General features: G+C 42.0%; 2 protein-coding genes across 2 annotated transcripts in view; one reads left to right on the top strand and one right to left on the bottom strand.

Moving 5' to 3' along the window:
- The window catches only part of LOC148342405 (uncharacterized), a 46659-nt gene extending 34868 nt beyond the window's left edge, over positions 1-11791 (bottom strand). Inside the window, exon 1 of the mRNA XM_088286190.1 lies at positions 11759-11791. Within this exon, the coding sequence (XP_088142316.1) occupies positions 11759-11791 (33 nt within the window). The remainder of the gene's footprint in view (positions 1-11758) is intronic.
- A 2380-nt stretch (positions 11792-14171) lies between these two features.
- On the top strand, positions 14172-16014 carry LOC148342406 (uncharacterized). The gene has a single exon (XM_088289060.1). It carries the CDS (start codon positions 14213-14215, stop codon positions 15971-15973), a length of 1761 nt encoding a protein of 586 aa, XP_088145186.1. The 5' UTR covers positions 14172-14212; the 3' UTR covers positions 15974-16014.
- The last annotated feature ends 1292 nt before the right edge of the window (positions 16015-17306 follow it).

The raw sequence follows: 17306 nt of genomic DNA on the forward strand, positions 1-17306 counted from the left end.
TCTGGGGGACTTTTGGAGGGAAATCCCAAAGATTAGCGTGATGGGAATGCATATGCAACAAGGGAAAATTAGATATTCATGTCCTATTTGGGCATTCCCTATAAGAAGGGAACGTCTGAGAGGGGGCTCGCACGTTTTTGGGGAGACTTCTTTTGACATCAGCATGTGACGAGAATAAAATCTTTTTCGAACCAGTTCTTTTCCATCACCAATCCAGCCTTGCTCGGCTGCCTCTCCGGAAGGCAGCAAGGACCCACACTTCAAAGACAAAATATACGACATGTTGAAAGAAAAATAATACTCAAATATTGAAATAAGTATAGAATTGAATGAATAAACAAAAAAGAAATAAATACCTCCTGGAAAATATAATTATTTTCAACATTTGTCAACATTTTTCTTTCTTGCACATTCTTAATCGTATTTTTTATTTTTTTTTACTTTTACTTTTGAAGTTACTTCAGTGCATTTCATACCTGTGCCTTCAGTGAAGTCCTACTTTGTCCTACGTGAATGAATCCCCATCAAAATACCATCATTTATGACACCACGGCTGGACAAATAATATACAGAAACACACTTACGCACCACTGAGTGCGTGTTGGACGATATAGCTTCTCTTGAAAGGTCCGACTTGAAAATGTCTTTGCAAGTGTATCTGCAATTAAATCCACTGGACCTTTTCAAACTTGTCTTTATCTTCGGGTTCATCATAAACAAAGGTGTTGAATACCTCGATGGCCTCCGGCATTGGTTCGCAAAAGGGCTATTTTTCTTTCGTCCGCTCTGTTTCCGACTCCCACGGCGGCAAGGTAGAGCAGGAATTGTTGCTTGAAAGCCCGCCAACTCGCGTCCACATTTCCCGTCATTTTCAGCGCTTCTGGTGGCCTTACGGAGTCCATCTCGCGTCAGTCCTTTTCTTGACCCGCAACCTGGTACCATGTAATGTTCTGTCTTCTAAGAAGTCACGCAGGTAACGTAATGCTGCAAGCTTGTGTGTCTTTATTTACTGACTTGCATTCTCGTCTATGTGCAGACACACTTGTTCGTCTGGTAACCATTAATTGCACTCAATCACCTTTTTAAACTTGTTTGTGAAGCTTGTATCAGGCACTTGAATAAGATATTGTAATTAACGTAGACCCACCAAATTTTATATCTATTTCAATTCCCAGACTGTTGTAAAAGCTTTCTTTGAATATAATCTCGACAGTGGCATCCTCACAGGCATTGCCCCCAGAAACAATTTTACAACGTATACATTTAGTTTTGCCGATAATCACCACAATCCAGCAGTGTTGGTTCGCATTTATGTCCTAATGATAATATATGATAAGATATAATATGGCACAATGTTATAATTTGGCTTTGCAAGATGGGCAGATTATTCCTGAATTAATGAAAATGTAGTTCACTGAGTTCAAATATCTAACTGTCTCGAGATTATAAATTAAGCCCTGAGCTAACGCTCCAATTTTTACAGTTTTTTGGCAAATCTTTAAAGCAAACCAAATGAAATAGTAACCATTTATGATAAAAAAAAAAAATAAATAAATAAAAATCCCAAACTAGAATTACGCAGATACCAAATTAAACCATTTTTTACGGGAAGAATAGGTGCTCTCCAAGACGTAGACAGCTCCAAGACCGCTGCAGTCTTCAGCTCCTATTGTCTCCCGAATGCCTCCCTCCACCTCCAGGCTGTGCCAACTCTGATTCTGTCAACTGGGCGAGGGTGTAGAGACAGAAAAACAATTGGGGGAGCTGTGGAGCAGAGCCCAAAATCAGTCGGGCCCCGTGTCCACAACCCCTCCGGCAGAGACGCACACAAAGCTACCTCTCCCGAGTGACCCGTCTCGTAAAATTTTTAAATTTAGTCACGTTCCCAAAACCGAAGAATTTGTAGTGGGTGCTGAAGTATGATACCCTGTTAGTGACGCAGAGTATTCAACATTCGTAATAGACGTCTGAACCCAGCCAACCGCCTCGACACACCGCTTTACCATGGGGCCTAGATCTTTAGTATGAAGATCTAGGCCCCAATAGTCAATGTGATTTGTGGCTCAGCGAAAGTAAACAATTCATACCATTTCTGCTGCTCAGGGACAAGGCACGCATGCGAGGCAACGCCGGTAGACATAACACATATATAATCCTAATGCAAGATGAACTCCTGACTAAATTTGAATGAATACATTTTGATAAACCAAATCATGTGTGCGATCATATGTACAGTGTACAAGGTACTGGGTCAATTGGTGAATGGGTGGAGGTTGGATCAGGAACAGGGCATACCCACCGCGGGAGGATGGAGAACCAGGTTTCAGAGCTGCCCTCAGATGTTTCAGTTCAGCCAGTGGAATGGAGGAGAGCTCCGCGGCCCCCTGTCATGGAATGGGGTACCAGCGGGTTGGTGTCAAGAGTGCGTTGGTTGTGGGTAACGGTGGCGCCCCCTGCGCTGGTTGAGCTCTGGGCGACAGGAATGGCACCGGACCAGAGGATGGCACATTCCAGAAAGTGGCTCGGTATGGACAGTTCATCACCCAGTGACCCCGCAGCAAGAGCACACCCCACTCACAACCCCCGTCTATAACCACCCCTACATCTGTTACTGCAATCGCTGACCGGCCGGGTACGGACAGCCAGTCTGCTGTGGTGCCGCGTCACCCGAACCTTGCCTAGGAGCAGCAGAAGCGGAAGGCGCAGGTGCAAAGGGAGCTGCATGCATTAGCTGCCCTCACCCCTTTTTTTAAATTTTTTTTATTTTATCATTTTTAGCCCTCTTGGCCACCTGAACCTGCAAGTACAACAATTTTTAGTAACGCTCCTTAATCCAATCCCACATTTTCATTTTCTGATGTCGTGCAAAATGATGTAAAAAAAATGTGTTCTCCTGAGACTGATTAGCATTTTTTCATTGATGGACTGTTTCACATGATGTCCGTAACCGGAAGGACACGCCCTAAGGACGGCCAACTGGAACAGCTGCGGAATTACGACATTATTGGATGGGTCACTGCCGGAAATCTCACTCCATTCACGTCTCGCCCTGGCCACATAGACCAGGCCTGTCTCCTCCGCTCCCCACCTGAAAGATACAGCAACATCGGCCCCAACGGGGCCAGAAATATCTGATGCACGGCACGGCCAATCTCACCTGAGGTGTCCCCATTCAGCCGGTGACCGTCATGCTGGTCTGTAGGTCTGGCCTCGGCCTCAAGTAAGGACAGTTCCTGACATCATTCACTTGATGCTTGAATTTGATTAGTCCAATCTGTCTCCAATAACAATTTGAAAATCAGTACTTGGGAGTGCAATTAGGGATCCAGGTTGATCAGACCTGTCCGCCCATTGCATCCTACGTGCTGTTCGGGCTTGCCGGTGCCCTTCATCAGGTTTCTTTCCTGAGGCCCGTCCCTTAAACATTCACTCAAACCACATAGACATACAAACACTTTTTCTGTCACACTTTCATTCACCAAAAAGATACTTTCCAATTCCACACAGAGACCCCTCCCTCGGCGCTAATTCAGCCTCAATTTAGCCAGCATATGCCAAAGTTTACCACTGTGCGTTTGTGGAATTTCCCATTGAGTCTCCGTGAAATTGTTTCTCCTGTTCCTCAGCTGACGATCCTGCACCTGTGACGTCAAACAGCTCATAGATGCGGATGTTAGTCTGGTATTTCTGGAATGCTGTCTTGTCCCTTAAAAGTTGTCATGTCAGGGCTGGTGTCGCAAAGTCATAAAACATCTGTCGTCCACCTTTGTTACATTTGATACACATCAGTTAATAAATCAGCTGCCGAACTATTTAATCCAACTTTATACTTGGCAAACCTCTCATCAATTGCAAGACAGCTCCTGTTCTAAAGATTTTCTTTAAACATGATCATAAAATGTTTCAATTAAAACCTGTCCCAAAAACCTAATCCTTTTGTGTCATGGTCCGTTTTGTCCTGTCATGTTTTTGTTTTGTGTTTGCCCAGCTGGAGTGGGGGGCGTTTCCTTCCAGCGCTTGTTCCTGTTCATGTCGTCATGGCTGGAGAGATGCGCCCACCAGCCACGCACCTGTCACTCGTCAAGTCATTGATTACTGCACTATTTAAACACTCCACGCTGACTAATCAGCGTCGGAATATTCCTCTTGCTCATGCTCATGTCCCAAGTTGTGAATTCTAGACACCTTGTTATTGCATTCCGTGTACCTTGTTCCCGTTCATTGTTTGTGTTTCCGTTTTCATTTATTGATCTTCTCGGTTGAGCTCAATTGGTTTCTCTTGCCCTTCTGCGGTAAGCGATTTTTGTTCATTTTGTTCCTTGCCTTTTGCAAGCCTTTTTCGTTCCCGTCGTTATTCCTCTGGTGTCAGTTTTTCCACCAGCGTCTTTCGTTGCACTTTGTCGGTATTGGGTATGATTATATATCTTATATATATTGTCCGCACCCCAGCCACGCCTCCCCATCTCCAACCCTCACAAACAGCTACCGTCCATCGGCCACTCGACCCCCATCTTTCCAACCTCATATCTGCAACTCCCCCTGCTCATCCAACTGCTCCCACCATTTTCCCCACACTCTTCACCCTACTTGCTTTGACTTTTTTCTTTCAATTTCCTAATCAACTCAGAGTTCCCAATGGTCACATTTAGTACGTCCGCAAGACACATGCTCAATAAAGCCTTTGTGTTTCGGTTTCATAAACTTTTTATCTCAAGTAATTTCATCGCCAATCCTCTCCTGTAATTTAATTGCTAATCATCCCCTGAAATTTTTATACCAATCATAATTTTACACTCCCACCATTTCCCCATTTTTAATCAACTACGACTCAAGCAGTGTGGAACTCTCACCGGAGCAAGGTCCATCCTATCACAGATTTTTCCGTGTTTTGGATTCTCCTCTCTGTACTACCAAAATATCCACAACTTCATTATTTATTCACTCCAACCAATCAGGCAGTTTTATCTTATCACCGTTAGGTTTCCCCCTGTTCTGCTTCAGGGTTGCATTCACTCACACGATCGCTTGAACTTTCACACGATATATTGTATGCACCACACATTACTTTAAGCATGTTTTGTTGTGAGTGTGGGACGCAAACCCCACTCTCTCCTTTTTATCATCACTCACCAGACATTAACACTCTACTTTCTCTTACACCCCCTAACATTAAACCAATTGAGTATCATAAGACATAGACCCGAGAATTATAAACATGAGACACAACAACCCAGTAGAACGCAGCACAGCAAGGGCCACAAATTGCCACGGGACACACAACAACGTCACAATTAACACACAGACAACAACACAAACACAGAACAGAGCAAGTGAACCACATTGGAACACCCCGAAAGCAAGAAACTGCCAACAATATTGGAAAACCTTAAAATCTATTCTATATTCCAGCAACCGGAAGGAGGTTTTCTTTGTCAAAGATCATGTAGGTTGAATCGGTCGTCCTTGCTCCCTCCCCCGGCCCACGTTCCACGTCCAAGGCTGACCTTCTCAGGCAGGCGGCAGTCTTTCCGTCTCTCCTTCCCCTGTAATCTCGTCGGTGTACAGATTGTGTGGCGTATGTTTTCCCAGATCAGATTATGTTTTTGGGGTGTTCTTGATAGCGTCCCTGTGACGTCCTCCCCCAACTTGATATGTTTGTATCTTCTATGGCCTATGTGGAGAATGTGTTTTATCGTATTTGTCCATGAAGTGCTATCTGGTTTGTCATCAGTTTGACCTGAGCAGACTGAATCTCTTTCTTCTGAATGAAAGTGTGGGTCATGAAAATACTATGTGTGCAAATTTGAGGTCTTACATTTAAACAAAGAAATAGAAATTTAGCATATGAGAATAATATAATGAATCAGTAAACACCATGACTACAATCCCTGTCAATCTTATCTATGCACTGTACTTCTACTTTCATTTGAAAAACGCTTTTGTTTCATCAATGTTGAACATATTCAGTAAATATGAACCTGCTAAATTAAATAATTGACCTTCGGTCCCGTAAGTGTTTAAAATAATGCCAGCAATCGTAATACAATCCCTCACTATTAATTACATAACAACTACAATAAAGCATAACTTTAACTCTATTGATGAAAGTAAAGTTTAATTTAGGCTATTAAGTAACTCAGTGTTGGGCCTTCAAGGCCTTCTCTGCTGGCCAAACATAATCAATAATGAAAAATAAAAATCATAATCGGCGCATTGGTGTCATATTATAGCTGAGCGTTGTATTTTGAGGTGAGAGTTTTGAATCCAATCAGAATTCCGCTCGCTCGTGTTGCCGGGCAGGTTTCACAATACGAGGAGCGCGCATTATTCGTTCCAAGGCCTTAAGATGCAATTGTGCGGGCATCTCTTCTGTCAAAGTCAATGAGCTTTCATATTTGTCAGACGGTTGCGACAGCCAATCAGATCACGAGTTGGTTACAGTGAGCCTTCTCGCTGGCCTTACGCTGAGGGTGAGGAACGCGTTTTGTGATTGGATACTCACTCGGGAGGGGGCGGCGCTATGCCGAATCAACACACCCAAAAGTCGTAATTGGCGGCCGTTGGAAAATCTAAAATATATTCTTGCTTTTTTTTAAACCACAATGGCCAAAGGAGGGACAAGCATGGATTTAATTGCAGATACACTTGCAAGGACATTTTCAAGTCGGACCTTTCAAGAGAAGCTATATCGTCCAACACTCACTCAGTGGTGCGTAAGTGTGTTTCTGGATATTATTTGTCCAGCCGTGGTGTCATAAATGATGGTGTTGTGAGGGGCATTATTCAAGTAGGACAAAGTAGGACTTCACTGAAGGCACAGGTGTGAAATGCACTGAAGTAACTTAAAAAGTAAAAGTAAAAAAAATTACGATTGTTGAAGAATGTGCAAGAAAGAACTCAATCTGATCGAAATGTTGTGCTTTGACAAATGTTGATAAATAAGGATATTTTCCAGGAGTTATTTATTTCTTTGTTGTTTATTCATTCAATTCTATACTTATTTCAATATTTGAGTATTATTTTTCTTTCAATATGTAGTATATTTTGTCTTTGAAGTGTGGGTCCTTGCTGCCTTCCGGAGAGGCAGCCGAGCAAGGCTGGATTGGTGATGGAAAAGAACTGGTTCAAAAAAGATTTTTTTCTCGTCACATGCTGATGTCAAAAGAAGTTTCCCCAAAATCGTGTGCGTGTGTGTGCTCCGCACACGTGCGAGCCCCCTCTCAGACATTCCCTCCTTATGGGGAATGCCCAAATCGGACATGAATATCTCATTTTCCCTTGTTGCATATGAATTCCCATCCCGCTAGTCTTCGGGATTTCCCTCCAAAAGTCCCCCTGAGGGAGAGCAGATGCGTCTCCCCGTTTGATACGACCAGTCTACTCGTGACCACCTTAAATTACTTCCATACCACTGACCTGGCGAGAGAATTCCCCCCACAATAAACAATACTCAGGCCAATTTTCTCTCTCAGGGCAGTATCTGGTTACATCGGAACTTCAGAACCAAGACTGGTCACTTCTGTGAGCTCCAGTCCCTTCATAGTTCCATAAAGAGAATTACTTCCCATATCTAAATTAGGCCATTTAAAAATACATGACTTTTTTTCATTTATTTCAATGTATATTTAAGCTTGCTTATGTAATACTACAATATTTATTAAATTATTTTAGTATGTAAAATTCTCAACAATTTAAACCTTTTTATTTCACACTTGAATATTTCTGAACATATTTGTTCATTTGAATATGTGTGCAATTTAAATTATTCCATCCATCCAGCCATTTTCTGCCGCTCATCCAGGGTCGGGTTATTGAATTAATTTTTTTGTATTTTTTATAATTCAAGATTTATTTCAAGATCAGGACTCTTCTCAAATAGTTCAATATTTATAAAATGTTTCTATATTTGTTAATTGAATTAAGTCTGTATGTGGTTTCCAATTTTACATTTTAATATTTTCCTATTTCACTATGTAAATAATCCAATGTATAAAAAATATAATACAGCATGAAAAAATATATTTGGTATATTTGACAAAATTATAGTTTTTTTCCGAAGTGAGATTCTGCTTCGCAACAAACCCCAAACGATTGATAGAGCTCAACCTAGAAAGTGTATTTGGGCAGTCAGAAATTTATTCAGAAACCGTAATTATTAAATGTATGTGAGGGGATATTTGAAGAGTTTGAGTTTTGTTCAATGGACCATTCATATACGAGCCAGCCAAACACAGCGAGAAAACCAGCGCTGACTCCAGTCGCCATCAAGTTGCCAACTCCTGACATTCCAAAACCTTTGAGAGAAACTGAGACTATTTGCGTTTCTCCTTCTGGCTCTTTTTATAGTTCAACTTATTGTTCTCTTTTTCACCTTTTCACACAGCGTAATGAAAGCCAGTTGAGCAAGTGGAACAAGTGATTTTATTGATGATAGTGGAAGGCACCGATTTCAGAAGCACCGTTTCTTCTCACAACTTTTCCATTAAGTACGATTAAAAAGACAACTGAAAAAGCATAATGTTCACAAATGTTGTTCTAGGCAAAGGCAATTAATTTCATTAATAATGTTTGATATGAAAACAAAAAAAAATCATCACTCAGGGACAACGGATGCAAATTAGCCATGGGCTATAATCTGGCATATTTACAGGAAACAGTTTGATTAATATGCACAGTCCCTGTATACTTTCGAAAATAAAAACAAATACAAAAACGCAGACACAATGGTTCTTCTGGCACGGATCACACGCTTAATGTCAATAAAAAAGCTTTGCAAAATTCAATATCATATTTTATTTAAAATCACATTTATATCTTACCACAAAGAGTCAGTTCCTTCAGTTTTTTGTTTTCTTTTTTTTAAGCTTCAAGGATCGCTGCTTTTCTCACCAGCACAATTGTGACTCTCCGCATGCTGTTTAGTGGAGAATTTTTGAGCACAAACGCTGCAACTGAATGGCTTGTCTACACTGTGTGTTCTTGTGTGGTTTCGTAAATGCGACTTTTGAGAGAAACTTTTTCCACAAACTGAGCAGGAAAAAGGTTTTTCACCACTGTGTATTCTTGTGTGACTTGTTAAACTTGATTTTAGAGAAAAGTTTTTACCACAAACCAAGCAGGAAAATGTTTTTTCTCCAGTGTGTGTTCTTGTGTGGCGTGTTAAACCTTCCTTTTGAGAGAAGCATTTTCCACAAACTGAGCAGGAAAAAGATTTTTCACCACTGTGTGTTCTTGTGTGAATTATTAAATGAGACTTTCGAGAGAAACTCTTGCCACAAACTGAGCAGGAAAAAGGTTTTTCATCACTGTGTGTTCTTCTATGGTTTGTTAAAGTTGAATTTTGAGAGAAGCTTTTGCCACAAACTGAGCAGGAAAAAGGTTTTTCGCCACTGTGCTTTCTTGTGTGACTTGTTAAATTTGATTTTAGAGAAAAGCTTTTTCCACAAACCAAGCAGGAAAATGTTTTTTCTCCAGTGTGTGTTCTTGTGTGAGTTATTAAATGAGACTTTCGAGAGCAACTCTTGCCACAAACTGAGCATGAAAAAGGTTTTTCTCCACTGTGAGTTCTTGTGTGGCTTGTTAAATTGGCCTTATGAGAGAAGCATTTTCCACAAACTGAGCAGGAAAAAGATTTTTCACCACTGTGTGTTCTTGTGTGAATTGTTAATTGAAACTTTCCAGAGAAACTCTTGCCACAAACTGAGCAGGAAAATGGTTTTTCTCCAGTGTGTGTTCTTGTGTGAATTATTAAATGAGACTTTCGAGAGAATCCTTGGCCACAAACTGAGCAGGAAAAAGGGTTTTCTCCAGTGTGTGTTCTTGTGTGGTATTTTAAACTTGATTTTAGAGAAAAGCTTTTACCACAAACCAAGCAGGAAAATGTTTTTTCTCCAGTGTGTGTTCTTGTGTGGCTTGTTAAATTTGCCTTATGAGAGAAGCATTTTCCACAAACTGAGCAGGAAAAAGGTTTATCTCCACTGTGTGTTCTTGTGTGAATTATTAATTGAGACTTTTGAGAGAAACTCTTGCCACAAACTGAGCAGGAAAAAGGTTTTTCTCCATTGTGTGTTCTTGTGTGACAAGTTAAATTTGACTTTACAGAGAAGCGTCTACCACAAACTGAGCAGGAAAAAGGTTTTTCTCCACTGTGTATTCTTTTGTGTGCTATTAACCTTGCCTTTTCAGAGAAACCTTTTCCGCAAAATGAGCAGGAAAAATGTTTATCTCCACTGTGTGTTCTTGTGTGCCTTACAAAATGAGACTTTCGAGAGAAGCTTTTGCCACAAACTGAGCAAGAAAAAGGTTTTTCACCATTGTGTGTTTTTCTGTGCCCTTTTAAAGACAGCTTTGAAGTGAATGAGTCAGTGTGACATGCCCTTTCACCTTTGGCTTGCCCACCGTCAACGTCATCATCGTCATGAGCGTCTGATGTGTCCTCATTATGTACTTGTGACGGCCTCCAGTGGTCTTCATCACCTTCTGTTGTCACGTAATGACTTGAGCTGCTGCTTGGAGGCTCCGCCCCTCTGTTGTCCTCACTCACATTCTTTTTTTCATCTTCAGTCTTTATAGGGACAACTTTCACTAGTGACTTGTTGATCTCCTCCTCCTCCTCCTCCTTTTTGATGTGAGTCAAATCTGGCTCCTCTTTCACAGAACAGAGATCATTTTGTCTGACGTCTGCAGGACACAAAAAGACAAATTTGGTTTGGTCAAGTCAAATCTCAGGCGGCGACTTTGTCTTATATTATTTCTACCGTGCTACCTTGACTTGTGCCTGCCACACACGGAGCAATGCGTGCGACCCCAACTTGGACCAGACCATGGGGGCATTTCACAAAATTACGTCCTACGATGTAAACCTCCTTTTAGCAGCACAACTGTGATAAACGAGCATTTAAAAAGGAAGCACGTTGCGGTTGATGCCCGATTTCATTCCTGACATAGTCACAGACGTTTCTGGAAGCGAGCTGAAGTTCGCACACACAGGCTATTGTGTGCGTCTGATGGAACACCTGTTGTGGGACCCTAACTTATTAATGGGGGCCACCGCAACATAATGTCATTGATAAAATGGGAATCCTTCAAGTAAAATATGTTTACAAGTATTTCTGTTAGGGTCGGCGAGGAGGGGGTGGACCCAAAATGCGAGGAAGCCGGGATTAGGGTAACTTAAAGGGAATTTATTCAACAAAACGAAACCAAAAGGCAACAAGGTACTAGGGACAAAATAACATCAGTCCCTGTTCATGAAGATAGTCAGTACTGGTTTGCGTTTACACATAAAGGGAAAAAATATACATTTACCAGATTACCACAAGGGTACTGTGAAAGCCCTACAATTTATTCCCAAATTATGACAGCTAGTATGTCTACATTTGAACCGCCATGCGGAAGCCAAGTCTTGTTATATGTGGATGACATTTTATTAGCTTCAACAAACATACAAAATAGTAAAAGAGACACTGTTGCTTTATTGTGTCATTTAGCGAAGGAAGGACACAAGGTAAATAAAAACAAATTACAGTTGTGGAAAGAAGAGGTTAAATATTTGGGTCATAATTTAAGTAAAAAAGGAAGAACAATTTTAGAAGACAGGAAAATAGCTGTCTTGCACGCTCCTAAACCTTTAACTAAAAAACAGATGATGTCATTTTTGGGACTAACGAATTATTGTAGAACGTGGATTCCAAATTATGCAGAATAGTTGCACCACTTTCCAAATTGATATATGAAGATAGTTTAAAAGTGTCTTCACCTTTGCGGTGGACCACAGAATCAGAGCGGGCATTCTGTGATATCAAGCAGGCCTTGGTGTCTAGTACGGCCTTGGCCTTGCCAGATTATTCTAAGCCTTTCGTCCAGATGGTGGATTGCAAGGGTGACTACATGACATCATTATTGGCTCAACAACATGGTGATAAACTAAGACCTGTGGCGTATTATTCTTCAAAGTTAGACAATGTGACACGTGCGCTTCCTCATTGCGTAAGAGCTGTTGTGGCAGCGTCACTAGCTGTAGAGAGCAGCTCAGCAGTCGTGCTTTTTCATCCATTGACCTTAAAAGTCCCACATGCAGTATCTGCACTGCTACTGCAGACAAACATGGTATTCTTATCACCAGCACGACACTTATCCTGTATGGCTGTTTTGTTATCACAACCGCACCTCACATTAGAAAGATGCACAGGTTTAAATCCAGCAACTTTAATGCCACTCCCTGATGATGGTGTACAACATGATTGTCAGGAACTGGCTGAGCAAACGACTAAGTGCAGGGCTGATCTAAAAGATCAACCCTTACAGAACGGAATTATTCTTTTCGTTGACGGGTCATCTAGGAAAAATGAATTCGGGAAAACACAAACTGGTTATGCGGTGGTCACAATAGACACGGTGTTAAAATCAGAACCACTTCCTTCTCATTATTCAGCCCAAGCTGCTGAGTTGGTAGCCCTAACTGAGGCATGTAAGTTAATGACTGGTAAAGCAGTAACAATTTATACTGACAGTCAATATGCTTTTTCAACATGTCATGTATTTGCGCAATATTGGAAAAATAGAGGAATGATAACATCCGTTGGAAAACCCGTAACACATGCTGAACTCCTATCCAAATTGTTATATGCTGTTCAATTACCAAGCCAAATTGCAATATGTAAGTGTTCCGCACACACTGTGGGCACTAATGAAATTACTTTAGGAAACGCGTTCGCAGATAAGGCAGCGAAAAAAGCAGCCACCAAGCCACTCATAGGTGTGGCCGAGTGTGCGCCGCCAGATAACGTCCTGCGAGACCACATCCTTATAGACATGCAGCAACAAAGTCCTATACAGGAGCAAAAATTATGGTTAGACAGAGGAGCTACTTTAGCTAATGGTATATATATCAGTTCAGAAAAGAAGCCGATTCTTCCAAGAAATCTTTTTCGATGGGCTGCTATTTTGACACATGGTGTATCACATGTATCAACGGGAGGGATGGTAAGACAGATAAACCAATTCTATACAACATATGGCTTTAATTTTTTCTCAAAAAGATTTTGTAGAACCTGTATGATCTGTGCTCGACACAATTCTCAGGGAAACATGCGCCCAAAAAGAGGACAGTTTCCTCAAGCAACATACCCTTTCCAACGAATCCATATGGATTTTATTGAATTGAGTAAAAGCGAGGGGAAGAAATATTGTCTTGTTATTATTGATGCATACTCAAAATGGGTAGAAATTTTTCCAGCAAAACAACAAGATGCACTGACAGTTGCAAAATCATTATGTAAAGATATAATACCAAGGTATGGTATACCAGAAATAATCTATAGTGATAATGGAACACACTTCGTGAATACAATCATAAATAAAATAGGGCAAATGTTTCACATAGATTTAAAACACCATTGTTCATACCATCCTCAAAGTGCAGGCCTGGTGGAAAGAATGAATGGAACGATAAAAAATAGACTGAAAAAATGTATGGAAGAAACTAAACGTCCATGGACTCGATGTATAGATCTTGTAAAATTGCATATCAATATTACAAGTTCCACAGGACTAACACCTTATGAAGTTCTTTTTGGCAGACCATATAGGGTACCTTATTTTTCCACACAGTGGGAAATTGATAATGAGGCCAACCTAGCCGATTACATGAGGAAAACTTTAGAGAAAAGAAATGAATTGATATTGCCAGAAAGCGAGTGTACTTCTCTTCAACAGGACGAACAGGTCGTTCCGGGAGACTGGGTTCTGATCAGGAGCCTAAAAAGGAAACACTGGAACTCTCCGAAGTGGGAAGGCCCTCACCAAGTTCTGCTGACCACACCAACTGCAGTAAAAATTGCAGCACGAAACACCTGGATCCACCTTGCGCATTGTAAGAAGGTCATCTCAACCGAGACACCCGACAAGGGGAAGGTAGGCAAGCCTGGTGACTAGGTGGGGGCAGATCAATAGGATCTGAAAACATTTTAGGCCAGTGAAGAACTATAAGCCACCCTACCCTATTAGGGGTCTCTCGGCCGATATGACTTTCGCGTGGATAAAGTTTGAGATTTTGTGTTGTGCAGCCTTGGTTGCAGTGAAAGCTTTGTATACACCAACATATACACCGATAAATAATAATAATGGACATTCAACTGAAAATCTTAGGTTACCTGATAAGATGGACTTTACATCATGCGCTAGGAGCAACAGCATTGCTGACTCAGCAACAATGATTTGTTTGCCGACTAACAAGATGACAACTGCTATTATACCATGGTCTGAAGTTAAATTGAGTGAAGCATCCGTTTTCAAAGTAGGACAACATGCGTATAGTGCGCAAAGTTATGGACGCCGGTACACATGGTACTTAACTGTGAGAACTAGAAGATGGGATGGACTGGTAGCAGAAACGGGACAAGACTGGTCTGACTGGACGACTGAAAAATGTGCAAAAACTTTGCGGAAGAAACTTTCATTAACACACGTAGCGATAGGAATTCAGTTAACTATTAACTCGACAAATTGGGGATGCGACAATAATCCGTGTGAAGAATTAGATTTAAGCCCATATTCTCAAGGGGTAGATCCTTATCATACTATTGTAATTTGTGTATCTACCATTTTAGAGAATCCCGTTGAGGCTACCCCTATAAAAAATATAGAGACCAAAACTTCGATGAAAAAACGATCTAAAATGGTGCTAAAATTTAAAGGAAAACTCTCTGTAGATGATCACTTTTTGGCTGTTACAGGAGTTACCCAATTAGGAAATAATTGGCTACTATTAATGGAATCAGCTGCTAAGACTGCAAATTCTAGCTGTGTTTCATGTATGGGCCCGAGACCATTGCTACGAGTAATTCCAGCAGCTCTTCCATCGACATGCCTTTTAGAAGTAATGACAAAATTGACGCCTAATGCGGATTGCATTGCTTGGAATGATGTCTACCCGGCTACGAAAGCAACGAAAGATAAGCCTATCTTTTCGACCGATGTGGCAGTGGCTAACTTTACTTGTGTTAATCTTACAGGAACACAAAATAGAGTGGGAGGCTTATCATCAGCGTGGTGCAAAACAACTCTGCTCCAATCAGGTACACTACTGCCACGCAGCGATGTGTGGTGGTGGTGTGGGGGTACTAAATTATTTGATTCATTAAAGGACGCAGTTGGAACTTGTGCATTGGTGTCACTTCTCTTACCAGTGTCTATTTTTCCATCCACAGCAGGGGACATTCAAAGAGCAGTTGAAGCCCACGAATCCCCCTATTATTACGCCAGGAAAAGACGAAGTGCTTCCTGGAGGGATGGTGATATGACCTATTTGGATGCAATTGGCCAACCAAGGGGCGTACCAGATGAGTATAAGTTGGTAAATCAAATCGCAGCGGGGTTCGAGTCCATTCTCCTTTGGATTACACCGAATAAGAATGTGGATCGAATAAACTACATACACTATAACGTGCAAAGATTGGGGAACTTCACTGAAGAAGGATTTATAGCTATTAAAGAACAATTGGCAGCAACATCACTCATGGCATTTCAAAACCGCATCGCGGTGGACATGCTGTTGGCAGAGAGAGGAGGGGTTTGCGCCGTGATTGGTGATCAGTGTTGTACTTTCATTCCTAACAACACTTCTCCGGAAGGGTCCCTCACAAGAGCCATTACAGGCTTGCGCGCCCTGAACCGAAAGCTGAAGGAACACTCAGGTGTGAGTACCTCTGCATGGGATGAGTGGTGGAACAAAACGTTTGGTAAATATAAAAATTTGGTATTTTCGGTAATGATTTCTATAACAATGTTCACCTCAATCCTTGTACTGTGTGGATGTTGTTGTATTCCCTGCATTCGCGTTTTGATTGTCCGACTTATCTCAACAGCTCTCGCTCCAACAAATTCCAAACTACGGGAAATATATCCTTTGATTGATTACAGAAGTGCTGGTGATGGAGGAGACACTGATGACCAAGTTGATGACGACGACTGAATTTACCTGGGAGATACTATTCGTTAATCCAAAACGCTCAAATAAAAAAAAAAAAAATAAATAAAAAAAAAAAAATACAAAAATTAATAAATAAATAAAGAATGATAAAGGGGTCTACATTTGCTATCAAGCTAATGATTTGATGGAATTAAATCCTTGGAAGTTCCATTGATGATAATTTTTTGGGGCAAATGTAGAATAAACAGGAGGGAATGTTAGAATAATATTAAGAGGTTATTATACATTTGCCGTGATGCAGCTTATTTTAATATGTAGTGCATATAACATGTTGCAGTTTAATATAGTGAACTATGCTGAGTGTTTGCAGTGTGACGGGGTGATACAGGGAGGTGTCTGCAATTGGCGGGGCGGTGGCACTTCTTCAGAAGTAAACAACATCCAGAAGAGCCCTGATAAGTTGGCATCGAAGTCTGAAGCAAGCAACTGGGTCCTGATAAAGGATGTTGACGTCAAAGTCAGCTGCGATCCATGGCGACACCCCAATGATAAACCGGACTGAACCAGCTTTTGAGAAGACGAACTGTACCACCCTTGAGTGTAATCTGATTCCCCGATGTTATAAAAGGGAATGTGTGAAAAGCATCGAGGAACAGAAGGAAGATAAAGTTGTCAAATAAACTTTGTTTAACCTTTCTGTCTCCACTTGAGCTGGGTGTCTCTCCTTTTAGCTTACGAACACTATATGTCAAATTGGCGAACCTGACAGTCCGCCTCAAGCTCATGTCCCGGGGGAGCACGTCCTGCGCCCGCCTCAAGTCCATGTTCAGGCGGAGCACTCCCTCCGTCCGTCCCAAGTTCACGTCCCGGCGGAGCACGTCCTGCGTCCGCCTCAAGCTCATGTCCCGGCGGAGCACGTCCTGCGTCCATCTCAAGGTCAAGTCCACGTTCAGGCGGAGCACTCCCTGCATCCGTCCCAAGTTCACGTCCCGGCGGAGCATGTCCTGCGTCCGTCTCAAGGTCAAGTCCACGTTCAGGCGGAGCACTCCCTGCATCCGTCCCAAGTTCACGTCCCGGCGGAGCACGTCCTGCGTCCGTCTCAAGGTCAAGTCCACGTTCAGGCGGAGCACTCCCTGCATCCGTCCCAAGTTCACGTCCCGGCGGAGCACGTCCTGCGTCCGTCTCAAGGTCAAGTCCACGTTCAGGCGGAGCACTCCCTGCATCCGTCCCAAGTTCACGTCCCGGCGTAGCACGTCCTGCGTCCGCCTCAAGCTCATGTCCCGGCGGAGCACGTCCTGCGCCCGTCCCAAGTTCTTGTTCTGGCAGAGCACGTCCCGCAGCCGCCTCAGGTCTTTGATCCGACGGCGCTCGTCCT

This window comes from Idiotropiscis lumnitzeri, chromosome 2, assembly GCF_059441095.1.
Source record: "Idiotropiscis lumnitzeri isolate Australia: NSW breed Sydney's pygmy pipehorse chromosome 2, RoL_Ilum_1.0, whole genome shotgun sequence".
NCBI lineage: Eukaryota > Metazoa > Chordata > Actinopteri > Syngnathiformes > Syngnathidae > Idiotropiscis > Idiotropiscis lumnitzeri.